The sequence below is a fragment of the Pinus tabuliformis genome, chromosome 7 (assembly GCF_031772625.1).
Source record: "Pinus tabuliformis cultivar Carrire ecotype Pingquan chromosome 7, CPIR1, whole genome shotgun sequence".
In the NCBI taxonomy this organism is placed as follows: Eukaryota; Viridiplantae; Streptophyta; class Pinopsida; order Pinales; family Pinaceae; genus Pinus; species Pinus tabuliformis.
The window spans coordinates 1591927396-1591937958 of record NC_142293.1 but is presented as its reverse complement, the minus strand read 5'-3'; the positions used below and the strand labels follow the sequence as shown (position 1 = coordinate 1591937958).

The 10563-nt window shown below is 42.8% G+C and overlaps 1 protein-coding gene across 1 annotated transcript; it reads right to left on the bottom strand.

Annotated features, from left to right (window-relative positions):
• Window positions 1–885: 885 nt before the first annotated feature.
• LOC149254193 (uncharacterized) lies at window positions 886–1320 on the bottom strand. The gene has a single exon (XM_089454719.1). The coding sequence runs from the start codon at window positions 1318–1320 to the stop codon at window positions 886–888; it is 435 nt and encodes a 144-aa protein (XP_089310845.1).
• Window positions 1321–10563: the final 9243 nt, after the last annotated feature.

Sequence of the window (10563 nt, the reverse complement as noted above, 5' to 3'; positions counted from 1 at the left end):
TTAAACTCCTCCCTGACTCTGGTGATCTTGGTTACATCCTCCTGGAAATCTTCTACATAAACTGCTCTTTTCATTGCGAAGAACTGAAAATGTCTGTAAAATCATTGTCGACCAAGTTCGCCTTGTCATATTTTCCATATAGGTTGTCTACCACTACAATTCTTTCATCTAATGTGTCCTGTGGGATAGATACAATTCCTTTTACCATCTCCTTTCGCCTGTGATAAACAATCTACACCTGAGGTTTCCTACTTCTCTATCTCTGCGACTATTCTTCAGAGTGGCTTTGTAATTATTCTACTATCTGTGATTGAAGTTCTGGAATGCCCATCATTATCCTGCAAATTTAAGTATCCAGACCTGACATGACATTTCCTAACTAACTAGACCTTAGAAACTAATGACTCTGCAAGCTTTCCCATGTGTTCTAGCTATACCTTGTCGTTGTCGGCCGACCTGGACGTGACAACCATGACATGGACTGGGAAAGTACAGAGTGGGCTGCATGGCATATTTATTTTTTCGTGATGGGGTTATTTATTAACTAATTTTGTACTTAATGGGAAAAGATTTTGCGGCTCCTAATTTGACAGTTGCATTATTGGTTACTTAATATGGAAATGACTATCGGTATAGCGGAAAGGATGGGTACAGCGTGTGATCATAATGTCTGGAAAAAGTGCATGCCTACGTGTACCTTGCTGACGGGGATTACATGTGTGACTACTAACTCTACCTCTTCTTCCACCCTCCACCCCCCTGGACCAAAAATGGGTTGCGACGTGCTGAAATTGTTGTCGCAACCTTATTGTCCTTCCACTCATTTTTATGACATGACTAGACTAAACCTAGGGGTGATTTTTTTTTAATCATTGCGGAAGGGATTCAGGTGTTCCCATTCACCCATCCATGTAACAGGACTCCATCTAATTGCACAAGCCTTACTACTCCCGAATCTTTGATTTTTGTGACTATAAATGGGCCTAACCAGTGCATCTGCAGTTTCCTTGGGAACTTCTGGAACTTGCTGTCATATAGGAGTACTTGTTCCCCTATTCCAAAAGACTTCTTCCTGATGTGCCTATCATGCCAAGATTTTTGCCTTCTCTTCTCCACTGACTGATGAAACTCGGCCAAGAAGTGGGTTTCGTCAAGTTCCAACAGCTGACCCAGTCTGTCCCGCAAGGCTATGTTGTTTGTCATTCCTGTGGCTTTAGATATGAACATACTTGGTAATATAAATTCCATTGGAACCACAACTTCTCTTCCATATACTAGTTGAAACGAAGTTTTCTTATGAAGTCTCTTTACTGTTGTCATGTACGCCCATAGAGTTGCAGGTATTCTTTCATCCCAGTCGTCACTGTTGGCTGACACAACCTTTGTTAACCCTTTCTCCAAAATTTTATTCAATGCTTCCACTATGTCATTGACCTATGGGTGATAGGGGTTGCTCTTGTTATGCTGAATCGTGAAGGTCATCAGCAGAGTCTCAATGGTTTCATTCAGAAAGTGTTTTCCCTAGTCACTTGTGAGGATCCTTGGGCATCCTTATGTTCTCAAAAATAAACCGTGTAGTTGTTTCTGTTGTACAGTCTTTGACAACTACTACTTCTGCCCACCGGGTGAGGTATTCTGTTGCTGTTATTATGTATCTCACTTGCGAGTGCCTCGTCGGTGGCGTAATGGGTCCAATGAAATCTACCACCCATTTATCAAATATTTGCACTGTGTGGATAGGGTGTAGGGGCAACTCATCCCATCGCGAAGGCTTTCTAACCCTTTGATAGACGTCGCAGGTCTTAGCAAATTCTTTAGAATCTTTATGAATAGTTGGCCACCAGAGTCCTACATGTAGTATCTTTCTTGCGGTGGCTTTACCTCCCACATGGCCTCCTGCAACCCCCGCGTGGCATTCCCATAGCACATCATTTCTTTCATGTTGGAGGACATAGCACCTCAGTATTTGATCTAAGCCCATCTTGTAGAGGTGTCCTACAATCAGCTGGTAATCTGCTACCCTTACTACCAAGTGTTGTCTTTGTGCTACCGTATATCCTTCTGGGCACTGACTCGTTGTTAATAATGTGGCAATCTCTTCTAGGTGGTCTGGGATTGCCTCTATTCTGAATAAGTTGGCATTGGGCAACCAATCATCCATTGCTCCTTCATTCTCCCCTGTCTCCAGTCACGAGAGGTGGTTTAGTCCCACATTCAGTCTGTCGGGTTTTATGACCACCTCGAAAGTGAATTCCTGGAACAGCAACAGCCATTGGCATATTCTCCCTTCTAGTACTAGCTTGTTTACCAAGTATTTGAGCGTGAATGGTCTATAAAGAATTTGAATGGTGCGCCCAATAAATAATGCCTAAACTTTTGGAGAGAATAAACCATTTCCAGGGCTTCTCTTTCAGTTGTTGTGTAGTTCCTCTCCATAGTTGACAGCTTTCTGCTAGCATAGTACACCAGGTGGTTCATATTCTTCTCCCCTGGATGTGCTAAGACCACCCCCAGCGCTATACCCATTGCGTCGATGTGCAGATGGAAAATTTTGTTCCAATCAGGATATACGAGTATCAGTGCACTTACCAGTCTTTCCTTTAAGTTATTCAGAGTTGTCTGACAGTCCTCATTCCACACGAACTCCTCTGTTTTCTTCAGCAATTTCTCTAGTGGGGCTATGATTGATGCATAGTTCCTGATGAATCGCTGGTAGTACCACGTGTGACCTAGAGTTGATCTTAGTTGTTTAATGTTGCGCGGTGGTTCCATGTGAACAATTGCCACAACCTTCGCCAGGTCTACACATACTCCATCCTTGCAGACAATATGGCCTAGTAGTGTTCCAAACGGGGCTGCGAAGATACATTTCTTGAGTTTTAAAGAAATATGCAGTTGTCTGCACCTTTCAAACATTACTCTTAATAAGTTGGTGTGTTGTTTTAATAGACTATAAATTGTCAAGTCATCCATGTACACCTCTAGAAATTTATGAATATAGTCTTGGAATGCAGCTATGACAATCCTTGAGAAAACTAATGGTGCATTCTTTAGTCCGAATGGCATCACATTGTATGCATATGACCCCCACTAAGTAGTGAATGTTGTTTTTCTTTTATCCTCCTCAGTTATTCAAACTTGGTGGTACCCGAAAATCCATCTATGAACGAATCCGCTTCGTTCCCCGCAACATTGTCTAGGACTTCATCACTGAAGGGCATCAGGAACGGGTCATGAACACATGCGTTGTTAAGGCTTCTATAATCAACACATACTCTGATCTTGGTTGCATCCTTCTTGTTCTGTATGACTATTGGGCTTATCCATTTAGCTTCATCTAATGGAAATATGATTCATGCTTCTAACATTTTGTCGATCTCTTTATTAACTTTCTCCTTCACCCTTGGATTTAATCTGTACGGTTGGTGCTTTACCGGTTGGGCCTCTGGTCTTAATACAATCTTCATTTCCCCTATATTTCCTTTTATCCCCTTCAAGTCTGCTACTGAGGCTAGGAATAGGTCCTGATATTCCTGTAGTAGGTCAAAAATCTCTTTTGTGGTCTGTTCATCCCAATAGTCTCCCACAGATGCTATTTTGGGCTTTTCCTCCATCCCAACATTTTGTTTCCTTAGTTTTACTGGTAGAAGGTGGGAACCTCCTGTTGAGGGGCTTTCCTGGATGTCCCTCTCTCCTTCTGTTTCCCCGAAGGTTAGGTGTCTTAGTCCATTCAACCCATCCTCCTCTGGCTCTGCTTCCACCTTGTCGTAGGTCGCATATCCTAGTGACTCCATGTCGTACAGATATTGCAGAAAATTTTCTTCAGGCCCTCCTTCAACCAATGGCTCTGGGGTGAACAAAACCCGCTTTATCGCGTAGAGTGCCTCTGTCATGTGTGCTTCCTTACTTCTGAATTAAAAGCTACTAACAAATTGTACCTCCAAAGCATCCCAATTTTATGTCCACTGACGAAGCTCCTCTTGTACTTACCAAGCTCGGGGGACAGTTCTGAGGGTATGTATGAATGCGTGTACCCATAGGTCCTTCAGCATTCCCTGGCTCTTCTACTTGGTTATGCAATCTTTGATGTGCTTCTTGGGACTTGAATCCCCCTGGTACTTTGCCTTATCTTGTGGCTGATATTCCTCCTAGGCAAATCACTCCTTTATGGCTTTCTTAATGCTCATCCAGTATCTTAGTGAACTGCAGTGCACCTTCCACCATCTTATCAGTGTTGCCATGAGGGTGATATCAAGAAATGGAACCTTTTGATCCTTCGTTATTTGCTGGTCTATCCTACTCAAGAAGACGTCCACTTGTTCAAGGCCATAATATTTGGGATAGCTTCCCATCTCTGTTCCTATCCAATTTACTCTAGTTACCATTGCACGGCGTCTAGTATTTAGTTCATACCTGCCTTGCTACCATGCATCCCATGCAACTTCCGAGCCGGTCTCTGAGCTTTGGATACTTCTCTAGCTAATGGAGCCTCCTGTCGTGGGATTTATATAATCTTCCCTCTTCCCTGTTGTGAGCATGTAAAACTGGTCTATCATTCCTGGTTCATCCCTATCATCTACCAACTCTATGAAGCTAAGTCCTTGATAGGGGTCCAAGGGTTGGATCACCCTTAATCCTTCTGCTTCAAAAATCATCAATTCTTTCTTTAGGTTGATGACAGCATAATTTTTGTAGGCCCAATCGATCCCAAGAAGCGTTGGGTATGGGTCCTTATCCCCCATGATGTCAATCACCTCGAATTTAGTGTGCGTCTTCACCCCCACTACATCGACTTCCACGTTCTCCAACCTCCCAATGGGTAGTATACAGTATTGATTTTCCATTCTTAGTTGAATTGGCGAGTATTTCAGTTGTGGCTTCCCCATTTCCTCCCATGTTTTTCTAGGTAGGATGTTTACATCCGATCCCAAGTCTAACATTGTGTCCCTTATCTAGAACCCTGCAACCTGCGCATTAATTCAGAACTCTTTGCCACTTCTCCTTTTGTTCTATTTCACTCTTCTGGAGTTCTTTTCTGGAAAATATATGAGTGATCGCTCCACTTCCCCTTCTTCTACGAATACCGCAGCCTTCAAACTTTTCCTCAACTCCTTCAACATGCCTTCATCCTCAACAATCTTCAAGAATAGTTTAAACCATTCTTCAATCATCTAGCTGCTTAAGCACGTGATCCTATCATTTCTGGTTGTCTCTTTTTTTGGTCATCTCCTCGAACAGCTTAGCTACCTCATGATAATACTGCCTTTGGCGTTTGGGCTGATATACTTTTTGTGGAGATGCTACTTTAACAATCAAGGGTGGGTCCGTTGTGCTACGATCCTCCCCTATCCTCTTTCCTCCTCGGGTGACTATGTTAATATTGGTTGTGGGAAGACCGTCATCGGTCCGTGGTTCGGCATTAACCAGGTTAGCCCCCCTCTGCCTGGTCCTTTCTTCCCACTTTGCAATGAGTTTCGACAATCCTCCGTGGCATGGGTATTAATCCTGCATTGTGAGCACCAAGGTCTCCTCGGGAGCGGGCATTCCCTAGCAACATGCCCCTCCTGGTCACAGTTGTAACACCTCACAGGCCCTCTTCCTCTAGCTCTCCCTCCTCGCACATTTCCTCCTCATCCTCCCATTTTGACTCATTAATTTTGAACGTAGATTTGTCCATCTGTTCTGCTAGAGCATCCAGCGCTCTGCACTGATTAGTGTGATGCATTGTAGATGCGCAGAACTCACAGTAGTTGTTATTGGGGACGTTGGATTATTTCTGTAGTATCAGGCACATCCGTGGTAGGTGTCCATACGCTCTACAAATTTCACAAAATTCTTGGGTATTCCTTCCTGGGAAAGCTCCTTGCGCTCCTATAGCTGCAACTCCTGCAGTCGGTGGGGCCCCTAATGACCCCGCGACTCCCCCTGGATGATTAATCCCTCGCAACCTAGGGCATTTTGTCACAACGTGCCCTTCCACCATGCAGTGGGTGCACCATACATTGGGTCTGGCTGGTCATACCGGCTAAAGATCCTTCAGCTTCTCCGTTAACGTTGCGATCTGGTTCTAGAGACCCATGATCGACGGGTCTTGCAAGCTCGTCCCTCCCCTATATTCATGAGGATACCCAGCCATAGCCTCTATTCAGGATGCTTGCTCCAACACATCTTGGAGGGTTCCAATTTTTTGTTGCATCAGCAGTGTTCTAGTTAGGGGCAAGAGTGCCTTGATAAACCAGTCCCGCTAGTGATTTGGGTCCAGGGTGTAACTCAACTTTGTGATGGCATCCTTAAACCTTTGCATGAGCTCCCAGGCCATCTCACCCTCCTTTTTCTTAATTTCCCATACCTTCGACAGCCCTGCTTATCCGTTTGTTTTACTTTGAACTCCTGCACAAATCCTCTCTTGATATCATCTATCGTGGGGTTCTGGTTCTGCTTCACCCACTTTATAAACTAGCACAGAGCCCTCTCCCTTAGCGTGGTCTGGAATTCCACTGTCCTGACATTGTCTGGAGTCTAACATGCTCTCCAAATAGCCTCATAGAGATACCAGTGTTGCTCCACATCCTCGTTTCCCCTTCCCGCAAATTCTGGATATCTGGTAAAAGACCCCGCCATACTGACTTGGGTGCAAGCTAATAGCATGAACCCTTTGTTCCCAGGCTGTTGGGATCCCTGCAATCCTAAGTTACTGATACTTCTGACTCCTTTGTTGCTCCCAATATTAAAATTGGCTTTGTATTTCTCACGTGCACAACTTACCCATACTGCCTTGGCTAAGCTAATAACAAATTCCTCTGGATTGTAATAAGGTACTAGGGGAAGATCGAGGGAAACGCCACTGGTGTCTCAGGGGTATTGCTGCTGATTCTTAATGGATGTCTCTCCTTCATTAAATAATATCCTCATTGCATCACCCATGTCTTCTTCTCTTTCCTCTCCATGTCCACTCGACCTTTGCTCTTGTGATCCACCTTTCGTAACCTGTAGGGAAGGTCCCTCTTCATTCCTTTGACCCCTATGTCTCCTGTCACCGCTCTAGCTCTGCCTGGCATCTTCCTCTCCTCCCTCCTCAACTCGGGGTCTTCCCATCACCACTCCTACTTGGTGGGGGCCCATCCTCCTCTTCCCCAGAGTCTTAATCACTCTCATCTGCCACTTATCCGCTAGCAGTTCTCTCCTCTGCGCTCTGACATCTCTAGCTTTCTTCAACTCTTTCGCATCCATCCCTTTAGTAACATCTCTATTCCTCAATTAGTAGCATTCCCCCCTCTACATCCTCCCCCTAGTACTGGGGTTTTACGCTACCATCCCTGCAGTAGGTGAGGGTAGTAATCCTTCTTCTACCATAAACATCTTAATCCACATCGGGACTTCCTTCATCAACCTCCCTCTTAATCCGGAGCTGAATACAGCTTCCGCCTTTGAGAAATACTGATATCTCTTTGCAGCAAATTTGACTATATATCCTTCCACCGTAGTCCTTACCCAAAAATCTACTACTCTAGTCAGATCATTGTCCACTTATTGGAGCAGTGCGATATCCAACAGAGTCCAATTGCGGCGAGCAGTCGTCAATCCCCCTGACTAGTTCTTCCCCTTCATCCTTCTTAACCAGTTGTACAGATCTTCAAGGAACTTGCACTAGAAGATCTCATACTGATCATTGGTACCATCAGCATATAGAATCCCCTCAGTTATCTTGTCGATCGGTTGATTTCTACTGGCAGCTTGCTCTACTACAAACTGATCTACTTTATGATTCCACCAATCCCCAACTTCTCTCTTGAATATCCTCGACACCATGCTCTGAACCAGTTCTCGTAACTTCATGTCCTGGCAACGGAACCATTTGTTGGCACGAAAGAATCATCAGGGAGAAAATACCCTGGGTTCGGGCACAGAGAGCCAACAATGGTTTGGTGTAGTCTAGGACAACGCCAACATTTTCACCTTACCCAAAGGGTAAGGAGTCTCACCGGAAGTAAGAAAGGTTCAGCATGGGGTCAAGGGAACACCAACTAAGGCATCATCCAATAACACAAGTATATCCATTACACGCAAAACAGTGATACAACATAACAACAATTACATAAGAACTACTAAATACATGCATTTGATGGAACATTTAAAATTTTTAGAAACTCATCATACCAAGGGGTCCATACACATCATGATTTGCAACCAATCTATATTTCTTTCTATTAACTTAATAATAAAATAGTACAACATGTCTTTGGCATTCGCCACAAGAAACTACAAGGAATACCCGGATCAGATCCATGAGTTCGATCTCGACCTCAAGGAACTCGTTCGCAGGGACAACTACGTCCTGCTACACGTCTACCACAACTATATCTTTGCTGCTAGCTCCAACAACGTTGCTCTCTATCCCATTCACTAGCCAACCTCTCTTCTTTTCTAGCCCTCTGCTTTTATATTCCTTTCTGGCGCCTGAACTGACAGTTCCTACTCGGCTGCTCTTTCACCTTCCCGCCCACTCAGATACCTTTGTCTTCCGCTGCCACCTTGTCGCAACTCCTTCGCAACTACCTATTCTTGCCTTGCTATCCAGTTGAATCTTCTGCAAGCTAACCATTGCTGCCACCCGCTTCCTTCTCATCCTTTGGTCAGCCAAAATTGGTCAAAACCTTTTCAAAATTAAATGAAGGCCCCAACAGTAGAATTTGTTGAAGGGGCACTCTTCATTTTCTCAATAGGGTATAGGTTCTTTGCTTTGGTCTTAAAAGCATCCTTGTTTACCCACCAACCTCTACTTAAAGCTCCCATCTCTAAATCATTCTTAATACCTTTCTTAGTTATAAAAGCCTTTAGAAACCCTTTGTCATATTTGAGTTTAGGACTAGGTAATTTAAACATAATATGTAAATCTTTTGGCCTGGATGATCTTATCATTTAGAATGGTGTGGCTTTTAACATTAAAATGAGTGAGGGTCCATTGTACCATATATTTATACTCGATCAGAGCAAGCCTAGTAGCAATTTTGTGAAGTGTTGACCTTCGGACATTAATATAGTTGCCTTCAACTTCTTGGTATTCATCACTCAAATCCCCCTCTTCAATGTAGTCAAATATCTTGCCCTGATTCATGAACTTCCAGTCGAGTTTGTAAGAGGTGCTGGAAAATAGAGTTAAGTTTGGGTTGTTGTCTTCATTCTCCAAAAGGTTAACCACCTTTGGTTGCTTTCTGACGTTCTTGGGAGGAAGTTTTAAAATCTGAAACAAAATTCAAAATGTACATTAGATCAAAGTACTTATAATGTAAAACTGACCATAAACAAGCTATCCAATGATCATCGATGGAAATGATTTAAGATTCAATTGAGCAAAATTGATAAGTTATGGTGCTTAGAGCACGAGTAACTGGAAGCGAGATATGACAACTATGCGTGATTTCAAATATCAATAGAGATATGAATAATATTATAATTTTGACTATGCTTCCTCTTAGATGACTTAAATGAGAGTTAATTCCTTATCAACGTTGTCATAAGGAACAGATGGCAGTCTTGATTAAAACTTTGCAAACATGCTAAAACCATTTTGCACAACCATCTTTGACCAAAACTAGTTTTAAATCACATTGCCCTTAACCTTAATCTCAACTTGAATATTTGATTGACACTTAATTACATTTCCTTAATGATATCACCTATCAACATATCGAGAGTTCTTAATGATGTACCACTATGAAGTAACTCAATATGTTGAGATCTAGTATTTGAATATCAAAGATTTCTTGGGCGACGTCACATCATGTGACATGGAAATACCACATGGGTGACACATGTCATATCAAAAATGTGAAATCAACTTGTGAAAATGCAAAAAGTGAGTGACATGTGCCATGTGCCATGTCATCATAGTGCCACATGGCAAAGTGTGATGAGGTGTATGAGAATGAGGTGGTGTATCAGGTATTGGAGTACCGAGTGTTTTGAGGAGTTATAGTTTAAGAGTTTCTCCAATGTGTCGTTATCTGGAATCTAGGATATTAGACATAATATATATCGAAGACACATACATATAAGATATCAGAGTGTTGAAGGTTTAAGCATAAAGTGTCAATACTCCCATATTGACCATTCTAAACTATCGTTAAACAAGGGCCGCAAGCAACGGTAGTCCCTGCCGGATATGAAGAGCCCCACGCTCTACCTGTACATCAGCATTGTAAAAGTAGTCATGTTACAGATAAAGCTTATAAGATAAGGAGGTCCACACTCTCCACAGTTGGAGCTACACCGAAACAAGTAATTAATTAATTACTTAATTAATCTAAAATGCTAACAAATTATCTCATTAATCTAAAGTAATTAATTACATAGCTCTGCCTAGAGCATTACATTATTGGATTATGCTCGAAACGCCAATATTGATTCCTCTTAATTGTACTGTGAAAAGTTTTTTTTTAAATGAAAGGAAGACTGAGTTGCGCTAGAGTAGAGTTGCCACTGACAAGAGGATGTAGTGGCAGGCCAGTAATCGAAATGGGCCAAATCGTTGGCCTTTTACACAACGTCTTGTAATTTTAGGTT

Bases quoted from the DNA above. Each gene is read 5' to 3' on its own strand.
- LOC149254193 (XM_089454719.1), bottom strand. From the start codon at position 1,320: ATGACAACAGTAAAGAGACTTCATAAGAAAACTTCGTTTCAACTAGTA.